This window comes from Passer domesticus, chromosome 30 (assembly GCF_036417665.1).
Source record: "Passer domesticus isolate bPasDom1 chromosome 30, bPasDom1.hap1, whole genome shotgun sequence".
In the NCBI taxonomy this organism is placed as follows: domain Eukaryota; kingdom Metazoa; phylum Chordata; class Aves; order Passeriformes; family Passeridae; genus Passer; species Passer domesticus.
Genome location: NC_087503.1, coordinates 5165850 through 5188158, shown reverse-complemented (window position 1 = coordinate 5188158; position 22309 = coordinate 5165850). Strand labels below are relative to the sequence as shown.

General features: G+C 54.0%; 1 protein-coding gene, 1 long non-coding RNA gene and 1 pseudogene across 2 annotated transcripts; all 3 read left to right on the top strand.

The window, feature by feature from the left end:
* The window catches only part of LOC135287593 (zinc finger protein 883-like), a 142610-nt pseudogene that overhangs the window by 86136 nt on the left and 34165 nt on the right, over positions 1–22309 (top strand).
* On the top strand, positions 1949–2662 carry LOC135287681 (uncharacterized). Its single transcript, XR_010351244.1, has 2 exons — positions 1949–2096; positions 2211–2662. It is a non-coding gene; the product is annotated as an uncharacterized LOC135287681 (long non-coding RNA).
* Positions 16297–21766, top strand: LOC135287545 (U1 small nuclear ribonucleoprotein A-like). Its single transcript, XM_064400838.1, has 6 exons — positions 16297–16383; positions 17411–17559; positions 17718–17733; positions 19314–19455; positions 20414–20501; positions 21610–21766. Exons 1-6 carry the CDS (start codon positions 16297–16299, stop codon positions 21764–21766), a joined length of 639 nt encoding a protein of 212 aa, XP_064256908.1.

Sequence of the window (22309 nt, the reverse complement as noted above, 5' to 3'; positions counted from 1 at the left end):
AGGCAGCCCGACAGGATCTTTAGGAAGGGCTCAGCCCATCAGCAAATGCTGCCCTGCTCTGCAGGCTCAGGGCAGCAGAAGGAGCCCCCAGGGCTGCCGAGGCAGCCGCGCTGGCAAGGGCACAGGGCCTTCCACGGAAGCTGGCACGGCTTCCTTGGGACACGTCCCGGCTGCTGGCCATCCTAAACCCGCGGCTGTGACAGGCACAGGGAACGTGTGGGCCCAGGGCACCAATGCTGCTCTGAGCCCTGGGGCCTGGGCAGCGCTGCCATCAGCAGGTGTGGCAGAGTGCCCGCCCAAGCACACCTGCCACCCCCCGAGCCCTGGCAGCGCTGCTGCCCCTCTCCTGCCCCAGAGACCTGTGCCCTGGGGGGCTTGTGTGCCACAGGGAGCCAAAGCCCACATGCACTGGGGGCTGTGCTCCTCCCTGCAGGGGCTGTTGGCAGCAGCACCTGGAGCACTGCTGCAACACTTGGTGTCTGTGAGAAGGCAGAGGCTGTTAGTCAGTCCTGAAATGATTTGCTCATGGAAGGGATTGGCAGTAGCACCACAACACCATCAGCTGCTGAGTTTCCCTGGACAATTGGATTGTTCAGGGGCACTGTAGTGTTTCATTGTGATCTTCTGTCAGTTCTTCTGGGGAAAACACTAGCCCAGTCTGTGATGTTCAGTGCTCCATTTGCTGTGTGTCTGTCTATGTCTTAGCTGATGCAAAGCAAATATTTCCTCCAGATCCAAAGAGCTGTGCCTGAAAATTCACAGAGCTACATCCATTTCTGATTTTTTTAAAAAGTTTTCCAGAGCCCACTGATAATTTTCAAGGTTTTCAGAGAACCACAGAATAATGAGGTTGGAAGACATGTCTAGGATCATCAAGTCCAACCTATGCCCCAACACCTCAATTAGACTATAGCACCAAATGCCATATTCCACCATTTTTAAAACACATCCAAAGATACTGATTCCACCACCTCCCTGGGAAGAACATTCCAGTACTTTATTATTCTTTTGGTTAACTTTTTTTTCCTAATATCCGACCTGTACCTTCCCTGACGTATCTTGAGACTGTGTCCTCTTGTTCTGTCAGTCGCTGCCCGGTGGAAGAGACTGACCCCCACCTGTCTACAACCTCCCTTCAGGAAGTTGTAGAGAGCAATAAGGTCACCTCTAAGCCTCCGTTTCTCCAGGCTAAACAACCCCAGTTCCTTCAAACATTCCTCATAGGGCTTGTGTTCCAAGCCCCTCACCAGCCTTGTTGCCCTCCTCTGGACGTGCTCAAGCATCTCAACATCCTTCCTAAACTGAGGGGCCCAGAACTGGACACAGTACTCAAGGTGCGGCCTCACCAGGGCTGAGTACAGGGCAAGAATGACCTCCCTGCTCCTGCTGGCCACACAATTCCTACTGCAGGCCGGGATGCCATTGGCCTTCTTGGCCACCAAGGCACATTGCTGGCTCATATTCAACCAGCTGTCAACCAGCACCCCCAGGTCCCTTTCTGCCTGAACACTGTCCAGCCACACTGTCCCCAGCTTGTTACATTGTAGGGGATTTTTGTGGCCAAAACGTAGAACTCGGCACTTAGACTTATTAAACTTCATGCTGCTGGACTCTTCCCATCCATCCAACTGATCCAAGTCTCTCTGCAGAGCCCTCCTTCCTTCCAGGAGATCAACACAAGCTCCCAGCTTAGTGTCAGCTGCAAATTTACTAATGAAGGACTCGATGCCCTCATCCATGTTGTCTATAAAAATATGAAATAGGACTGGTCCCAGCACAGAGCCCTGAGGGACAGCAATGGTGACTGGCCGCCAGCTGGATGCAGCACCGTTCACCATCACTCTCTGGCCCGGCCATCCAGCCAGTTCCTAACCCAGCCAAGAGTGCTCCTGTCCAAGCCGTGGGCTGCCAGCTTCTCCAGGAGTGTGCTGTGGAAGACAGTATCAAAGGCCTTGCTGAAGTCTAAATAGACCACATGCACAGCCTTTCCTGCGTCCACCAGGCGGGTCAGCTGGTCACAGAAGGAGACCAGGCTGGTCACACATGGCCTACCCTTCGTAACCCCTGATGACTGGCTCTGATACCCTGGCCATGCTGTAAGTGCTGTGTGATAGCACTCAGTGTGAACTGTTCCATCTTACCTGGTACTGAGGTCAGGCTAACTGGCCTGTAATTGCCAGGATCCTCCTTACCACCTTTTTTGTAAACAGGTGTCACATTGGCCAGTTTCCAATCATCTGGAACCTCGCCAGTGAGCCACGACTCCTGGTAAATGATGGAGAGCGGCTTGGCAACCTCATCTGCCAGCTCCCTCATCACCCTAGGGTGAATCCCATCTGGTCCCATTGATTTTTAAATATCCAAGTGTCCCAGCAGTTCTCTGACTGCCTCCTCTTGGATAATAAGAGGACCATTCTGATCCCTGGCACCACCTACCAACCCTTGAGGACAGTTGTCATGAGGATAAGCTGTCTTACCACTAAAGACTGAGGTGAAGAAAACATTAAGCACTTCCGCCTTTTCCGCATCTTTAGTAACTAGTTTGCCTGCTCCATCCAATAAGGAACCGAGGTTGGTTATACCCTTCCTTTTACCATTAATATATTTGTAAAAACTTTTTTTATTATTTTTAACAGAAGTTGCCAAGTTGAGTTCAAACTGAGCTTTGGCCTCCCTAATTTTTTTTCTACATGCCCTGGCAGCACCCTTAAATAATTCCTCAGAAATCACTCCCTCCTTAAAAAGATGATACATCTTTTTCTTATTTCTAAGTTCCTTCAAAACCTCATTACTCATCCAGACTGGACGTTTGCCTCGTCTACTCATCTTTTGGCACACAGGGACAGTCTGTTCTTGTGCCCTCAAGATCTCTGCTTTGAAGCACACCCATCTCTCCTGGACTCCTTTGTTTTTAAAGGCTGTTTCCCAAGGAATTCTCTGGACAAGTCTTTTAAATAGGCCAAAATCTGCCCTCCGGAAGTCCAGTGTAGAGATCTTATTGATATTCCTCCTTATTTCACCAATTATTGCGAATTCTATAGTTTCATGATCACTATGCCCCAAGCGGCCTACAACCTCCACATCACCTACCAGTCCATCTCTATTTGTAAACAATAGGTCTAACATAGCCCCTCCCCTGGTGGGTTTGCCCACCAGTTGTGACAAAAAGTTATCCTCCACACATTCTAAAAACCTTCTAGATTGCTGTTTTTTTGCTGTATTGAGTTCCCAGCAGATGTCTGGTAGGTTGAAGTCACCTACAAGAACAAGGGCTGATGATCCTGAGACTTTGTTCAGTTGTTTATAGAATAAGTTGTCCACCTCTTCATCCTGGTTGGGTGGACGATAGCAGACTCCCAGTAGGATGTCAGCCTTGTTGGCCTTCCTCTTAATTTTTACCCATAGGGACTCAACTTCATCATCATTAGTCTCAATACCTGTGACATCCAAAACCTCCCTAATATAAAGGGCCACCCCTCCACCTCTTCTCCCTTTTCTGTCTTTTCTGAAGAGCTTGTAGCCATCCAGTGCAGTGCTCCAACTATGTGAGTCATCCCACCACGTTTCTGTGATGGCAACTACATCATAGTCCTGCTGATGCACCATGGCCTCCAGCTCTTCTTGTTTGTTACCCATGCTGCGTGCATTGGTATACATGCATCTCAGCTGGGCTGCTGATTTCTCCCCTAACACAGTCTTACCACCCCTGGGCCTGCTTCCAAACATCCCCTTCCCCCTTCAAACCTAGTTTAAAGCCCTCTCAATAAGGTCTGCCAGTTCATGAGCTAAAAACCTCCTACCCTTAACAGAGAGATGTACCCCATCTGATTCCAATAGAGCAGGTGCCATAAAGGTTGCTCCATGATCAAAGAATCCAAAATTTTGCCGATAACACCAACCCTTGAGCCATTTGTTAATGATATGAGTTTTCCTATTCCTTTCATTATTTTTCTCTGCCACCAAAGGGACTGAGCAGAACACTACCTGTGCACCTGTCCTATCAACCACTTGACCCAGTGCCCTAAACTCCCTTTTAATCACCTTGACACTCCTCTTTTCAATCTCATCACTGCCAGCTTGGAGTATCAGCAGTGGGTAATAATCAGAGGACTGAATCAGCCTAGGAAGTTTCTCAGTGATGTTTCGTACCTGGGCCCCAGGGAGGCAGCAGACCTCCCTGTGGGATGGGTCAGGTCGACATACGGGGCCCTCTGTCCCCCTCAGAAGGGAATCACCCATCACGATTACCCTTCTTTTTTTCTTGACATTAGAGGTGGTAATCCTCTTTTTAGGCAAGTCATAATTGGGAGGCTCACTGGGTAGATGATTTTCCTCTAAATCATCTCTCTGGCTGTCTAGATCCAGTGCCTCATACCTATTCTGAAGTGGCACCTGGCTAGGGGATGGGGGGCAGGAGGGGTTTTTTGTTATTACCACCCCGAGCAGGGACCCATTTCCACTCCCCTTCATCTACCAGGTGCCCCTCTATTGCCTGAGAGTGAAAGACACATGAGCCCTCTGACTCCTGGTGGGCCTCCCTTAAAGATGTAAGGGCTGAACTCCACCAGTCTATTTCCTTTTCACTATCCCTGATACTCCTTAACCTTTCAACTTCTTCCCTAAGCTCAGCCACTAGCGAAAGGAAGTCATTCACTTGTTCACACCTCAGGCAGGCCTTCTCCATAACATCCCCTGAAGCCACTGATAAGCTCAAACACTCCGGGCAGGAATGGGTCTGTACGGACACATCCATTTTGGAGGGCTCTACTTGGTCATATACACTTGTACCAACCACGGATTTTGACCGGGTTAAAACCATTGCTTAGGAGAAAGCCCAAGATCAATCAACCAATAAAACAATACTTCACCAAACTAGCTGGAACCTGCAGCCCTGCCTGCTTGCCCTGCCTGCGCGAACTGCTGTGACCCTGTTTGCCTGCTCCTGTTCACCGCACTCCGGGTCGCCGCGCTCCCCAGAGGTCTCTTATAATGGGTCACTCCGGAACAAGGAAGCTCCACCTCCTGCTCCTGAGTGGCTCACAAAGCAATTAAGGTCATTAAAGTCCTTGTGCTGTGTCTGTGCTGCTGAGCTGGGCTGGGCTCCTGCCACAGAGGCAGCTCCTGGTAAGCAAGAAGAGCTTCAAAAGCACATTTCTCTTGAGGAGCAGCTCTTGTGGCAGCCCAACAGGGCTGAGGCACTGCCTGCAGCCAGCGCGGGCACAGCCCAGAGGCACAGAGAGCTTCAATCAGTCAGAGCTGGGAAGGAGCTGAGAAGTGCCTGGGGCAGAATCACTGCCAGCCCTTGGCACAGGAACCTCTGGCTGCAGGACAATGCAGCTGCAGCTCCTGGAGCCATCTCCTAAAGCTGGAACATCCCAATGCCTGCAGACTCTATGAGTACATTCTCTGATTGTCTCTTGTGCAGAGCAGCCAGGGGTGCCCAGGGCTGTCCTGCAGAGCAGGCTCCTGCAGCCCAGGGCGCTGTGCTGGGGCAGGGACTCTGCTGCCTGCCAGGGACAGCTCTCAGCCGGCCCGGGGAGCTGCTCCCAGCACTGGGGGACAAGATCTGGGGGGAAGGAGACAGCTGGTAAGGCTTGGAAGTGTTCTCCTTGTGTGGTGAGGATGCTGCATTGGTCAGGATTGCTCCCAGCATAACATTTAACTGCCGAACATCTACAAGTGGATTATACAGCTAACACAGCTAGTCAGGGGCTGGATAAAAGGGAAAATCCTGCTTTTTAAATCTACTGCTGTTGGTTGCCTGGATCGGAAATTCCATATAGATGTTAATCTCAGTTCAGGTGAAGAAAAATAAAAACAATTTTCTCAAATCTGAACAAACCAGGCAGTGACAGCAATCACCACAGTTCACTTTAAAGGCAGCATCAGTGTCGATTTTCCAGCCTGCTCAGGGTTGCTCTGATGTTGCCATCAGAGCCTGCAGAGCCAGAGCTGCCCCTGGGCAGTGCCAGAGCTGGGAGGGGTCTGCAGGGCAGAGCTGAGCCCCCAGGGCTGGGCTGGGCTCTGGCAGCACTGGCAGGGCCCAGCCCTGGGCACAGGGACCAGCTGCTGGCAGGGACAGCTCCAGGCAGCAGAGCCCTGGGCAGGCAGTGGGGGGAAAGTGTCCCCAGCCCGTGCTGGGATATTTAAAATCCTCTCCTAATGCAACTATTCTATGATTAATTTTTTTACAGATCCCCATGCCAAGGCACCAAAATGTCCAACAGCAGCTCCATCAGCCACTTCCTCCTGCTGGCATTGGCAGACACGCGGCAGCTGCAGCTCCTGCACTTCTGCCTCTTGCTGGGCATCTCCCTGGCTGCCCTCCTGGCCAACGGCCTCATCATCAGCGCCGTAGCCTGCGGCCAGCACCTGCACACGCCCATGTTCTTCTTCCTGCTCAACCTGGCCCTCAGCGACCTGGGCTCCATCTGCACCACTGTCCCCAAAGCCATGCACAATTCCCTCTGGGACACCACCACCATCTCCTACACAGGATGTGCTGCACAGCTCTTTTCATTTCTGTTCTTCATCTCAGCAGAGTATTTCCTCCTGACCATCATGTGCTACGACCGCTACGTGTCCATCTGCAAACCCCTGCACTACGGGACCCTCCTGGGCAGCAGAGCTTGTGCCCACATGGCAGCAGCTGCCTGGGCCAGTGCCTTTCTCACTGCTCTGCTGCACACGGCCAATACATTTTCCCTGCCCCTGTGCCATGGCAATGTTCTGGGCCAGTTCTTCTGTGAAATCCCCCAGATCCTCAAACTCTCCTGTTCACACTCAAACCTTAAGGAACTTGGGCTCATTGCTATTAGTGCCTGTTTAGGACTTGGCTGTTTTGTGTTCATTGTTTTTTCCTATGTGCAGATCTTCAGGGCTGTGCTGACGATCCCCTCTGAGCAGGGATGGCACAAAGCCTTTTCCACCTGCCTCCCTCACCTGGCTGTGGTCTCTCTGTTCTTCAGCACTGTCAGGTTTGCTCACCTGAAGTCCCCCTCCATGTCCTCCCCATGCCTGGATCTGGCCCTGTCAGTTCTGTACTCGGTGGTGCCTCCAGCCCTGAACCCCCTCATCTACAGCCTGAGGAACCAGGAGCTCAAGGCTGCAGTGTGGAGACTGATGACTGGATGCTTTCACAAACATTAAACTGCTGGCCAGTGTCTGCAAATCACTTGTAATAAAAGTCATCTTTGATACTTCTTATTGGTATAGTTGTTGGGATTTTTTCCTTTGTTTTATATTTTTCACATTGACTACAAATAAATGTCATTGTCTGTGCCATTTCACATTTTGTTTCTCTCCATCTCCCCTGTGGCATTGACACAGACTGTGTCAATGACAGGCTGCATTCCTGGTGGCTATAAAGGAAATAAAAGATCTCCCAGCAGAGTTTTCTGCAGAGATGCCCTTTTGTTGCCTTCTCTGGAGCTGCAGCAGCAATGTCTGTGTGCAGAGCTGGGGGCAGATCAGTGCTGGCACAGCAGCTGTGCCCAGCAGCAACAGCAGCAGCACTTGGTGTTGCCAGTGCTGCTGCCGTGGCCCTGCCCCACTGCCCTGGTGGCCCTGGTGTTGCTGCAGGGCCTGAGTGCTCTCGGGGCCGGGCACAGTCCTGGGGGTGGCAGTGCCGGGGCTGCAGCAGGGACAGGCCATGGGCACTGCTGGGGCAGCGCTGACGCCTCAGGCCAGGGCCTGGGGGCTGCAGGCTCCTTGCCCAGGCTCTCTCAAGAACACGGCCAGGCCAATGCTCAGCACAGAAAAGCCCCAGGGTGAGCAGCCCCAGGCTGGCCGTGGGCAGGCTGGGGGCAAACAGCAGGGCTGGGGCTCTGCAAGGGCCCTGGGGGAGATGGGAAGGAGCAGCAGAGCAGGGGCTGATCCATCCCCAGTGCGCTGCACAGCCCAGGGCAGCGTCCCAGAGCGTCCTCATGGAGCTGCCAACAACATCCCCCCTCTGCAGCCCTGGCCTCTCCCCCAGCTCACACAGGTGCCGCATCCTTGCAGGCACAGACACGGCAGCACTGGCTCAGGAGCCCCTGTTTGCATTGCACAGAGTAGGCAGGAGCAACCCCATGCTGCTGCTGTGGGGACATGAACCTGAGGGAGCACAAATGCCATCAGCCCCTGGGGCCAGCAAGGGCTGGGGGACACCAGGGAAACCACTCAGCTTTGTCCTGGCCTCTGCAGTCAGCCAGAAACTTTGTTCCCATCAGCTGGGAGTTTCCTGTGCCACTGCACACTGCTCTGTTGCTCAGAGCAGGGCAGCCTGGCAGCCACCCCCAAACGGCCCTCAGGATTTCCTTTGCTTCACTTTTTCTTCTTTACTCCTAGCAGTACAAATTTCTTCCTATTACCCATCCCTGTCCCCTCCTCTGCAAACAGCCCATCCCTGTTTGCCCTTTCCTCTCTGGCTCTACTCCCCATTTCAGTTCCTGACTTGGCACCATGGGTAGAATCACTGCCCTGCTCCTGCTGGCCACACCATTCCTGATCCAGGCCAGGAGCCACTGGCCTTCTTGGCCACCTGGGCACACTGCTGCCTCATGTCCAGCCTGCTGTCCATCAGTCCCTGCAGGTCCCTTTCTGCCTGGCTGCTGTCCAGCCACTCTGTCCCCAGCCTGTAGTGCTGCAGGGGTTGTTGTGGCCAAAGTGCAGGACCCGGCACTTGGACTTGTTAAACCTCACCTTGTTGGATTTGGGCCCTGGATCCAGCCTGTCCATGGCCCTGTGCAGAGCCCTCCTCCCCTCCAGCAGATCCACAGTCACACCCAGCTTGGTGTCATCTGCAAATTTGCTGATGCTAGACTCAATTCCCTCACCCAGATCATCAGTGCAGATATTGAAATCCACCCTGGCTGGCTCTGATCCCTCGGCCATCCTGTGGGTGCCCTGTGATGGCTCTCAGGGTGATCTGTTCCATAACCTTGCCAGGCACCCAGGTCAGGCTGACAGGCCTGGAGTTCCCCAGATCCTCCTTCCAGCCCTTCTTGGGGATGGGCTCACACTGGCACCTCCACTCCTCTGGGACCTCCCTGCTGAGCCAGGACTGATGGTAAATGATGGAGAGCAGCTTGGGGAGCTCATCCACCAGCTCCCTCATCCCCCTGGGATGGATCCCATCTATTCCCAGAGACACCTGTGAGCATCTGAGTGGCTCAGCAGGTCCCCAGCTGCTTCCTCCTGGATTCCAGGGGCTGCTCCCTGTGCCCATCTACCAGCTCAGGAGAACACTTGTCCTGAGGATGGCCTGTCTTATTGTTGAAAACTGAGGCAAAGAAGGGGTGAAGTACCTCTGCCCATTCTTCATCTTTGGTAACCATATCCCTCACAATAAGAAATGCAGGTTATCCTTACCCCTCCTTTTGCCATTAATGTGCTTATAAATACATAATAATTATCCTTCACAGAAGTATCCAAGTTAAGTCCTAATTGATCTTTCACCTCTCTAATTTTTTCTCTCTGCACAACCTAACAACATCCTTAAACATTTCTTGATTTACCTACCCCTATGTCCAAAGGTGCTGCACCCTCTTTTTAACCACTAAATTCCTGCAAAAGCTCCATGCCCAGCCAGGCCAGTCATTTCCCCCTCTGGGTCATCTTTCTGCACAAAGGGACAGCCTACTCTTGCTCCATCAAGGTTTCTTTGCTGAAGTGTGTCCATCCTTCCTGGAACCCTGTGTTTTTAAGGGCTGTTTCCCTTAAAAGAATCAGTTCCTGATTTGGTACTCCCCAAATCTGCCTCCTCAATAGGCCAAAGTCTGCCCTTAAAAGTCCAGTGTAGAAGATTTATTGATGCCCCTCCTTCTTTCATGGAATATTTAAAAACTCAATAATTTCATGGTCTTCATGGTCACTGTACCCCAAACAGCCTCTGACCAGCACTTCTCTCACCAGCCCTTCTCTATTTGTGAGCAGCGGGAGACAGAGCTTTCCTTGGGAGTGGGAATTTCAGGAAACATCCCCAAAGTGCAGCTTGGAAGGTTCAGGCTGGAGCTGAGGAGAAAGCAAAGTCCCTGCCAGGGTAGAATTGTGGTGCTCGAGGTGTGGCAGCGTGAGGCTGGGCCATGGCCGGCTCTGTGTGCCAGGAGCCGGCAGCGCTGGGTGCAGGGAGCCCAGGGAGGGCACAGAAACGCTGGCTGAGAAATGCTGGGGCACAGCGAGATGGGCAAGTGCAGCCGGCCAGGGCACAGGAGCAGCACGCACAGGGGGCACAGCCTGCAGGACAGATGGCCGAGGGCTGGGCAGGGCTGGCAGGGCCACAGGCACCCAGGCCTTTGTGCCCTGGGCTCGGGCAGCGCCTCTGGAGGCCCCACAGCAAGAACTTTCCTGGCAGGGGCTGCACTTTGGCTCTCCCTCGGCCTCACTGGCCAGGCTGGCAGGGGCTGCAGGTTTATGGCATTTGTCCTTGCTGCCCCTCACATCCCCCTGCCCCACAGAGAGCCCCGAGCCACCCGTGAGGGACAGGCCCTGCTGGCCCAGGCTGGGCTCAGGGCTTGGCCTTTCTGCTTCCCCCAGCCAGCCCAGGCCTTGCTCAGCATTGCAGTTCCCTGCCCAGAGCCTTGGGCTCCCCGCACTCCTGGCCTCAAGGATCTGCTCACACCAGTCCCTGGGGAGCCTTTGGCTCTCTCTGCCCTCACTGGGGCCCAGCCATGCTCCAAGGCACTTGGAGTTTTGCTGCTGACTCCTTGAGCAGCTTCTTCATCCTTCCCTCAGTGCCTGAGGCTCCTGGACCCAGCCCCAAATCCACTGTGGGGCTGATTAAAACACAGAAAGCCCTCAGGAGCTCTTTGTCTCCCTTCAATTGTCTTCAAGTCTCCAGGGCTTGTGCAGTGATTGGAGTCAGTTTGGAGTTCTGTTAAGGAGGAAAATGTCGAAGTGCACCAAACACATGATGTTTGGATTTAATCATATGGGTGGTTTTCTATTTATCAGTTCAGAAAAGAGGTGATAGAAACATTCCTGAAGTGATCTTGATGCTGAATGTCTCCTTAGGAGGTCTGGGCATGGAGAAGAACAAGCCCCTTTTGGGCTGACCCTGTTTGTACAGCCTGCTGCTCACCCCAGCCTCACCATGTCTGACATGGCCCACCTGGGACTGACATCCTAAAACATGCAAAAATGTTGCTGCAATTTTTTATTTTATTTTATTCTGTATCAAATTATTTTGTGTTATTATTTAACTATGTATATATTTATTATATTCATTTCTATTTATAATAATAACATTGTTTTTTCTTACCTAGTTTTTATGTTGTGAAATACAAAGCTATGTTTTGTGTCAGGTACATACAGGCAACCTGTGTATCTGTGATTGGGATATGTGTGGAAACTGATCATGGGACAGTTACATAGACAATTCTAATAAATAACTGAGGAAGTAAAGCATGGAAGAAGGCCTTTGAACCTATCCTTTGTTCGCAATTAACCTTTATAATTCTTCAGTTGATTTAGGACCATTCAAATTAAAGCTTTAAGGATGTTGCTGCTTGACAGGAACTTTCTGCTTCTAGCTAAAATGAGTTTTGCAATAATAACCTTTTGAAGTATCATTTTAGAATATTGCTTGTAGTAAGGATCTTTGGAACTGTAGCTTTAGAATATATCAAAAGGAAACATGCTTATCTCGACACCTTAACAAAACAGTGAAAAGCAGCTTGAGAAAGGAAGATGAACATCAACTCTATCAAGGACTGATAGTTTCAACAAAGGGAAGCTGGACATCACTGTTATGAGATTTACAGTCCTTGCAATTAAATGTGGACCCACATCTGGAATCTGGACCTCACCAGCTGGGAGACTTCTTTCTTCTTTCGGAAGCTGGACCCCACCATACGGGGATACTCTTTTCTGGGATACATCCTGAGAAAAACTAAATCACAATAGTGTATAGAATTGTGACATAAAAATTGGGAACAGAAACTGCTGAGAAAGCTTATGAGTACCCCTACAAATATCTGTAAGCCCCAACTATCGGCGTGCAGTTGGAGGGAAAATTTCCCCCACTGTACCCAGTGCTGTATTGCTCATACTTTACCATATTAATTAATAAATTGATTGCTCCTTGAATATTGGCCTAGTCAAGCTTCTCATTTATAACATTTCACATCCTTTTCTCTTGGATGCAGTTGGCAAACTTTCTCATGCTGGCTGCCCAAGGGCAGTGTGCTTCTGCTATCAGGCACGTACACAGAGTTCTGTACACTATTATGATTCTATACACCGGCGCATCCACACTGGGGAGAGGCCCTACGAGTGTCCCCAGTGTGGGAAGAGCTTCTCCCAGAGCTCTCACTTGACCCGACACCAACGGAGGCACCGGTGAGGGAAGCCCTGCGAGTGCCCCGAGTGCGGGAAGAGCTTCGTGCGCTGCTCCAGCTCCATCCAGCTCATAAATGTATGAGAAATTCTAGTGGTGCTGGGTTTTGTGTTTAGTATGTTTGTAATACAAATTGTTTTACTAAGGAGTGTTAGATTGTATGTTAGTTTTATCTCTAGTACATTAGTTATTGAGTTAAAACTTTCAACAAATATTTCCTGGTATATTATTTGCTTATTTATATTTATGGATAATGGGATACTAATAGTTGTTGATTTAGGTTGACTCATTATTGGAGTATTGTAAGTAAGAGTCAAAATTATAATATTTCATTTTAATTATAATTTATTTCTTTTTAATAATATTTTGTTGATTTAGAATTGTAATCTAATTTATTGATAGAATAGGAAGGAAATTCAAGGACAAGAACAGTTTTTCTTAGCTGGGAATTGGAATTCCAGACACTGGGTATGGGTGCAGGACCACACAGCCTGGGATCAAACATGGACTGGGATCAAATATGGACTGGGACCGTATGGAATGGGACCATAGAGATCAGGATGATACAGACTGGGATAAACTGGGTTGAGATTACATGGACTGGGGTTGCACACGCTGGGGTTGCACACACCGGGGTTGCACACACTAGGGTTGCACACGCTGGGGTTGCACACACTGGGGTTGCACACGCTGGGGTTGCACACGCCGGGGTTGCACACACCGGGGTTGCACAGGCTGGGGTTGCACACGCTGGGGTTGCACAGGCTGGGGTTGCACAGACTGGGGTTGCACACACTGGGGTTGCACACACTGGGGTTGCACACGCCGGGGTTGCACACACTGGGGTTGCACACACTGGGGTTGCACACACTGGGGTTGCACACACCGGGGTTGCACAGGCTGGGGTTGCACACGCTGGGGTTGCACAGGCTGGGGTTGCACAGACTGGGGTTGCTCACACTGGGGTTGCACACACTGGGGTTGCTCACACTGGGGTTGCACACGCTGGGGTTGCACACACCGGGGTTGCACACACTGGGATCAGACGGGCTGGAAAAGCATTGGCTGCCTTTGGCTGCCTTTGGCTCCATCCACGTCTAAAGGCGGCCACACCAAGTTGGCTTCATCCTGTTTGGGGCTCCCATCCCCCTCTTTCCCCCGCGCTCCCGCCCCTTCCCCATCGTTCCCCCCATCCCCAATCCCCTCCCCCGTGTTTGGGTCTGGGGGTTCCAGCCCCTCCTGCTCCGTTTGGGGGTCCCGACCCCCCTTTGGTTTAATTTGGGGCCCCACCCCCCTTCTCCCCGCGCCCCCCGCTCCCCCCGCGGCCGGGGGCGCTGCCAGCACCACCAGTGCCACCAGTGCGGCCCCGGCTGCCCCCGCACGCCCCATCCCCATGCCCAGGGTCACCTCCCCCCTCCCCAAATTCCGCTGCCGGGGAGCGCTGGGCGCTGCGGCTCTGCCCGGCAACCGATGAGTCACAGCCGCGCCGGGCGCTGATTGGCTGCACATCGCCGGGCGGGGCCCAAGCGCCGAGCTCCCGCCCGGCAACTGGATCGGCACCAGCGCCGCGCGCTCTGATTGGCCAGCATCTCTTTTGGGCTGGGGGCGGCAGGAGCTGGGCACCCCCAGGAGCCCCTCGGCTTTGGGGCTCTCGATCCCCGCTCGGCCCTCGGGCCGGCTCTGGGGCCACCCCAACACCCCCGCCATGGGCAGGGTCCCCGCAGCCCTTCGGAACCGCCAGCAATGGGCTGCGAGCGGCAGCAGCCGCCCCGAAAAGGGATTGAAGGGGCCGGGCCGGCGATGGGGGAGGCTCTGGCCATGGCTCCGCTCCGGCCTGCGCCGGGCTGCCATTGAGGGAGGCTCCGTTCAGCGCCTGCCGAGGGGCTGGCACTGCGGCAGGGGCTGGCACTGCGGAGGGGCCGCGGTTGTGGCCATGGGGCCGTGCCGGGACTGCGGCGGGGTCTCTCCCTGACACTGGGCTCCGCGACTGGCTCACGGTCTCTCCCCTTCCCCATCCCGATCCCATTCCTGTTCCCCATCCCCATCCCGCCGCTGTTTCCAGGGAATGGCTCCGATCTCAACCCCGACCCCAAACCCGGGGGCGTCAAACATTGGGGGTCAAACACCCCAAATCCTGGGGTCAACTGCCCCCGACCCCAAATCCTGGGGGTTCAAACACTGGGGGGATCAAACACCCCCAAAAGCAAACTCTGGGATCTCAGCCTCCCCCCCCCCCAGCCCGAACCCCAAATTTTAGGATCAAACCCTCCAAATCCCAGATCCTGGGGTGTCAAACACTCCCCAGTTCCCAAACGCTGGGGTTAAATCCCCCTGACCCCAAATCCTGGGGTTTGAAACATCCGGGGTGTCCAACTGCCCTGATCCTGAATTCTGAGGTCAGTCCCCCCAAATCCCAAACCCTGGAGTGTCAAACCGCCCCAAACTCCAAATTTTAGGATCAAACCTCCCCCAGTGCCCAACGTTTGGAGTTATGACCCCCCCAACTCCTACCTCCCCCAAACCCACTCCAGTCCCGAGGCACAGTGGGGTTTGTTTGGGGTTATTTGGGGTTTATTTGGGGCAGCTCCAGGTGCAATGTCTGCAGAGAGACCCTGGGTACAATGCTGGGAAGAAAAGGGGGGCTGGGGTGGGAACTGGGGGATTCAGGATGGGGAAAGATTCTGGGTGGGAAAAGGGGATTTGGGTGGGCAGGGAAGGAGTTGGGGCGGTGGGACAGAGTGTAGATGTTGCAGAGCAGGAATCCATTTCGGTGCAGGGGCAATGCACATCTCGGGGTGCAGGCTGCAGCCCGCACACACAGCTGTGTGCTCCGAGCGCCGCTCTCGCACCGAGCCTTTGCTCGGAGAAACTGCTGCAGCCAGGGACACAGATACGGGGCTGAACTCTGCAACAGCGGAGAGGCTGCTGCGGGAAAACAGAGCAGAACAACCCAGGAACCCCTGCTAATAACAAACACGAGCAGCAAACGTCAGGCGAAATCCGTGGAATGAATATGTACGAACCCGCGGCGCCATTGCACACACGCGCATTCGAGAGGGAGACAGAAAGGGCTCTGGGGCTGCCGGAGGCACGCGTGTCACTCCCAGGGAGCGGCTCCCGGCGGCGCTGTCACAAACCCAGCGGCGGTGCAGCTTTCCCGAAGCGCGGAGTTTGTTCGTGCCGCGGATCCCCCGCGCTGCCCGCGCCGCCCGCGGGACCCGCCCGGCCCCGGCCCGGCCCCGGCCCGGAGGGGCTCGCTGCTCATTGGCTGCCGCGGCGCGGGGAGGCGGGCGGCGCTGAGGGGAGCCGCGCCCTCATTGGCTGGGGCGGGGCGGGGCGCGCCGCTATTGGCTGGGGGAGCCGGCGCGCGCGGCGGAGGCGGGAGATGGTGAGGGGAGGGCGGGGCAGGAGGGAGCTGAGGGGGGGCCGGGGGAAACCGGGGGGGTTTGGGGCGGGTCTGAGGCGGGCCTGGGGCGGCCTGAGGAGAAACGGGGGATTTGGGGGGATGGACGGGAAACAGGGCTGTGCGGGGGGTTTGGGGGCGTGAGGGGGTCTGAGGGGGCTTTGGTGGGTCTGAGGGGGCTTTGGGGAGCTTTGGGGGAGCTCGAGAGGGTCTGGAGCGTTCTCAGGTGGGTTTAGGGGGATCTGAGGGGAATTGCAGGCGTCTGAGGGGATTCTGGGGATTGTGAGAGGAACTGGGGGGAATTTGGGGGAGTGTGAGGGGATTTCCCGGGGTCTGGGGGGGATTGAGGGGTCTGAGGGGGATTTGGGGCAGTCTGATGGGATTTGGGGGGTTTCAGGTGAGTCTGGGGTCAATTTTGTGGGGAACTGGGGGCTCTGAGGGTAATTGGGGGGGTTTAGGTGGGTCTGGGGTGATTTGGGGTCTGGGGGCACCTGAAGGGGGGTGCCAGGGGGTGAAGGGGTCGCAGCCCCCCTGGCGCCCCCTGAAGCCCCCCTGTCCCCACAGAGGGGTCCCGGCCATGGCGGGGCAGGACCCCCGGCCCGACCACAGCATCTGCACCAACAGCCTGGAGGAGAAGAGCCAGAAGGACGCTGGGGGGCTGAGAGTGTCCCTGGGTGTCCCCAGGGGCTCAGGCTGTGCCCTGTGTGTCCCCAGAGCTGCAGTGCTCTCTGTCCCCATTGTCACCTGTCCCTGTGCCAGCTGTCCCCGTGTCCCCAGAGCTGGAGCTGTTCCTGTTCCCGCTGGCACCTGTCCCTGTGTCCCCTGTGTCCCCAGAGCTGGAGCAGTGTCTGTCTGTGTTGTCACCTGTCCCTGTCCCCAGAGCTGGAGCAGTGTCTGTCTGTGTTGTCACCTGTCCCTGTCCCCAGAGCTGAGCAGTGTCTGTCTGTGTTGTCACCTGTCCCTGTGTCCCCAGAGCTGAGCAGTGTCTGTCTGTGTTGTCACCTGTCCCTGTGTCCCCAGAGCTGGAGCAGTGTCTGTCTGTGTTGTCACCTGTCCCTGTGTCCCCAGAGCTGGAGCAGTGTCTGTCTGTGTTGTCACCTGTCCCTGTGTCCCCAGAGCTGGAGCAGTGTCTGTCTCTGTTGTCACCTGTCCCTGTCCCCAGAGCTGGAGCAGTGTCTGTCTGTGTTGTCACCTGTCCCTGTGTCCCCAGAGCTGGAGCAGTGTCTGTCTGTGTTGTCACCTGTCCCTGTGTCCCCAGAGCTGGAGCAGTGTCTGTCTGTGTTGTCACCTGTCCCTGTGTCCCCAGAGCTGGAGCAGTGTCTGTCTGTGTTGTCACCTGTCCCTGTGTCCCCAGAGCTAGAGCAGTGTCTGTCTGTGTTGTCACCTGTCCCTGTCCCCAGAGCTGAGCAGTGTCTGTCCCCTCGCTCTGTCCCTGTGTCCCCAGAGCTGGAGCTGTCCCTGTGCCCGTTGTCACCTGTCCCCGTTGCTGCCAGAGCTGGAGCAGTTCCTGTCCCTGCTGTCCCTGTCGCTGTCCCCATTCTCACGGTGTCCCCAGAGCTGGAGCAGTCCCTCTGGGCCGTGTTCTCCCAGTCTGGGTGGAGTTTGGACATTTTGGCGTGGCTGTCCCCAGTGTCACTGTGGTGTCCCGTGTCCCCAGTGTCACTGTGTTCCCTCTGTCCCCAGAGCTGGAGCAGTCCCTGGGCGCCATTTTCTGGCCCTTTGGGCAGATTTTGGACATTTTGGTGCGGCGCAGTCTCCGCCTGCGGGGCCAGGCCTTCGTCCCCTCCGAGGAGATGAGCAGCGGCACCAACGCCCCGCGCTCCCTGCAGGGCTTCCCCTTCCACGGCAGCCCACGGGAGACAGAGACTGGGGCAGTTCTGGCATCTTGGGAAAGAACGGGAATTCTGGGGGAAACCGCCCAAATCTGCCCTCAGATATCTCCAAAACTCAACTTGAAATCCCTCCAAACTCACCCTGAACACCCCAAAGCTTTCCCTGCTACGACAAGCCCATGGTGAGACAGAAATCCTGGGAAAATCCTGGAATTCTGGGAAAAACCCAAAATCCTGAGGGAAAAAAAACAACCCAGAATTCCCCTCAAACCCCATCAGGAATCCCTGAAATCTAATTTGACACACTCCCAAAATCCAACCAGGAACCCCCAAAGCTTCCCCTTCTATGACAAGCCCATGGTGAGACAGAAATTCTGGGGGGAAAAACTCAAAGTAAGGGAAAGATCCCCAAATTTGGGGGAAAAAAACTAAATTCCTGGGAAAAAACCAAAATCCAGCCTCAGATATCCCCAAATTAAACCAGAAACCACCTGAATTCACTCCAAATCCACCAAAACTTCCCCTTCTATGACAAGCCCATGGTCAGAGAGAATCCAAGGAGAAGTCCTGAAATTTTGGGGACAATCCTGAAATTCTGATTGAAAAAATCCCTACAATTCCTGTTAAAACCCCAAATCCAGCCTCAAGTATCCCTGAAATCCACACTAGAACTCTCCCCTAAGCTTCCTCTTCTGGGACAAACTCATGGTGAGAGCAGAATCTTGGATAAAATACCCAAATTTTGGAAAAAAATCCTAAAATTCTGGGGGAAAAAACCCCCACAATTCAGTTGGGAATCCACCCAAAATCTCGTGGAAAACAACCAAATCCAGCCAGGAACACCCCCCGGAATTCACCCTGAATCTCCCAAACCTTCCCCTTCTACTCTACAGTGAGACCCAAACCCAGGGACAAATCCACAGATTCTTGAAAAAACATGACATTTTGGGCAAAAGCATGAAATCCAGGGAAGAAATGGAAATGCAGCCAGAAATCCACGCCCAATCCCCTGGGAACGACACCAAATCCTTGTTTGAACCTCCCAAATTCCTCTGAATTCCCCCCAAATCCCTCTGAAATTCCCCAAATTCCTTCTAGGACTTGCCAAAATCCCTCAGAAACGTCCCTAATTGCTCTTGGGACCGCCCCAAATCCTGTCTGGAACCTCCCCAAATCCCTCAGAAAGCCCCAAATCCTGCCCAGATCCCCTCAGAATTCCCCCAAACCCCTCAGAAAGCCCCAAATCCCCTCTGGAACCTCTCCCAGATCCCCCCAAAATCCTCGGGAACAGCCCAAAACCCCCTGAACCATCCCCAAATCCCCCTGGAGCGACCCCAAATCCCCTGGAACCACCCCCCAGATCCCCCCTGGAGCCTCCCCAGATCCCCTCTGGAGCCTCCCCAGATCTCTCTGGAGCCTCCCCAGATCCCCCTGGAGCCTCCCCAGGTCCCCTCTGGAGCCTCCCCAGATCCCTCTGGAGCCTCCCCAGATCCCCTCTGGAGCCTCCCCAGATCCCCTCTGGAGCCTCCCCAGATCCCCGGGCAGCCCCAGATCCCTCTGGAGCCTCCCCAGATCCCCCTGGAGCCTCCCCAGATCCCTCTGGAGCCTCCCCAGATCCCCGGGCAGCCCCAGGTCCCCGGGCAGCCCCGCAGAGCCCTGGCAAAGCCCCAAATGCCTCTGGGCAGTGCCCGCAGTCCCTGCTGGAGATGCCCCAAGGGCCTGGCATGGCCCCGATGCCCCGGGCGGGAATGTGCCGTCCCAGCGGATCCAGCACGCCCGGCCGGGCTCGGCCAGCGCGGCCGAGGGGAAGGGAACGTTGGTGGAGCGGGAGCGGGAGCGGGACAAGCGCGGAGCCAAGGGGGGAGAGGCCCCGGCCCCAAAGAGAGCGGGGCCGGAGCGCAGGGGCAGCGCAGGGGAGGGAGGCTCTGCTGGAGCTGGGGCACTTTGAGGGGTCCGGGGGGATTGTTGGGGGGGCTGGGGGAGATTCTGTTGGGCTCTGCGGGGATTCTGAGGGAAGTTCCTGTGGGGATTTTTGGGTGGATTTCCTTGGACTTTGGGTGGGATTTGAAGGGACTTGGGGGCACTTTGGGGGATTTGAGAGGGGTTTGGTGGGATTTTGGTGTGGATTTCTTGAGTGGATTTGGGGTGGCTTTTGTGGGTTTTTGGGGAAATTTTTGTGGGCTAATTTGAGCGATTTGGAGGGATTTTTTTGTGTGGATTCCATGGGATTTTGGGAGGATTCTATGGTGGATTTTGGGGCAATTTTTGTATCATTTTTGTGGGGTTTAGGTGAATTTTGGGGGATTTTTGAGGATTCTTTGTGGAATTTTTGCAGGAATTTTGGGGGGATTTTTGGGTGGCATTTTGGGGGGTTTTGGTAGGATTTTTGTGAGAATTTTGAGGAGATTCTTATTGGATTTTGTTGAGGGTTGTTGGTGGGATTTTTTAAGGGAGATTTTAGTGAAATTTTGGTTAGATTTCTCAGGGGATTTTTGGAATTTTGGTGGGATCTTGGGCAGATTTTTGTTGGTCCTTTTTGGGATTTGTTTGGATTTGGTCGATTTTTGTGGGGGTTTTTTTAAGGATTTTTGGGGAACTTTTGTGGGGTTTTTTTAGGAGGGGATTTTGTGGGGATTTTAGTGTTGGGTTTTTCTGGGTTTTTTTTTGTTTTGTTTTTTTGTTTTGTTTTGGTGGGGTTTTTTTTTTCGGCATTTTTGTGGTTTTTTTCTCAGGATTTTCTTACGATTTTGGGCAGATTTTGGGTGTGTATCCAGAGTGACTTTGGGCAGATTTTGGGCCTGACTGGGGCAGGTTTGGGGCAGATTTGTTGCCAATTTTGGGGTTTTTTTCCCGTTTCCCCAGCTGTGGGAAAAGCCCCGAAGCACATCCTGTTCCTGCCCCAGCTCCCTGAGGAGCCCGAGGAGCTGATGCTCTCCGTGCTCTGCACCCAGTGAGATCCGGGGCAATCCCGGCATCCCGGGGATTCCGGGGAATCCGGACGGGCTCTGGGCATTGGGGGATTTTGGGGCTTGGGGGTGAGAGGGGTGAGGGGGACTTGGGGCTGGATTGTTTTGGGAAAGGAGTGGGATTCTGGGGGAATGTCTGGGGTTTTTGGAGGGAATTTCTGGGTTTTTGGGGTTGAATTTCTGGGGTTTTGGGGGAAAATAGCAGGATTTGATGCGGGGAGGAAATTCTGGATTTTTGGGGGGCAAATCTCTGGATTTTTTAGGGGGCAATTTCTGAATTTGGGGAGGGGACTTCTGGATTTCTTGTAAGGGGGAATTTTGGGATTTTTGGAAGAATATTTCTGGATTTTCTGGGGAAAGTTCCTCGTTTTTCGTGAGTGTTCCCGGATTTTTGGAGGGACCATTTCTGAATTTTTGGGGGAATGTTTCAGGATTGTTTTTGAGAACATTTCCGGATTTTTTGGGGAACATTTCCCAATTTGGGGGGGAACACTCACGGATTTTTTGGGGATCGTTCCCGGGTTTCTGGGGAACATTCCCAGGTGTCTGGGGAACATTCCCAGGTTTCTGGGGAGCGTTCCCAGGTTTCTCAGGGAACATTCCCGGGTTTCTTAGGGAACATTCCCGGGTTTCTCAGGAACATTCCCAGGTTTCTCATGAACATTCCCAGGTTTCTCAGGGAACATTCCCGGGTTTCTCAGGAACATTCCCAGGTTTCTCAGGGAACATTCCCGGGTTTCTCAGGGAACATTCCCGGGTTTCTCAGGAACATTCCCAGGTTTCTCAGGGAACATTCCCGGGTTTCTGGGGAACATTCCCGGGTTTCTCAGGGAACATTCCCGGGTTTCTTAGGAACGTTCCTGGGTTTCTCAGGGAACATGCCCGGGTTTCTCAGGAACGTTCCCGGGTTTCTCAGGGAACATTCCCAGGTTTCTCAGGGAACATTCCCGGGTTTCTGGGGAACATTCCCGGGTTTCTCAGGGAACATTCCTGGGTTTCTGGGGAAAGTTCCCAGGTTTCTCAGGAACATTCCCGGGTTTCTCAGGAACGTTCCCGGTGTCTGGGGCTCTCCTGGCCCCGTGCCCATCCCAGGGTCCCGGTTCCAGGAGCTGCGCTGGTGCCCGGGCGCCGCGACATCGCCTGGCTGCAGTTGGACACCGAGGTGCAGGCGGGTGCCGCCCGCGAGGCCCTGCAGGGCTCCAGCATCACCCAGAGCAGCGCCAGGAAGATCTCCTGCGCCAAAAGGTGACCTACGGCACCCCAAACCCCACCTAAACACCCCCGGATCCCAAAAAACGGGCCTGAAATACCCCAAAATCAAAAAAAAACGCCTCAAACCCACCCCTAAATACCCCCAAACTCCCCAAATCCCTCCAAACCACACCAAAATCATTAAAAACTGCCCCTGAATACCTTAAATCACCTCAAATGCCTTCAAGCTGCCACAAAATCCCATAGAAATGCTCCAAAATTCCATAGAAGCAACCCAAAATTTCATATAAACACCGTAAAGTCCCTCCAGATCATCCCAAAATCTGATAAAAACACCTGAAAATCCCTCAAAACCACCCCAAAACACCCTAAATCCCATAAAACTGCTCCCAAATCCCACAGGACTGCCCCCAATCTCATAGAAATACCCCAAAATCCCAGAAAACTGCCCCAAAAATGGTTCTGACTCTGCCCCAAACCCCCCCTGTGCCCTTACTCCCCCAGGTAAGTTCAGCTCTGCCCAAATCCTCCTTTTTTAATCCTACATTGTCCTTTTTTATCCCAAATACTCCTTTTTTAT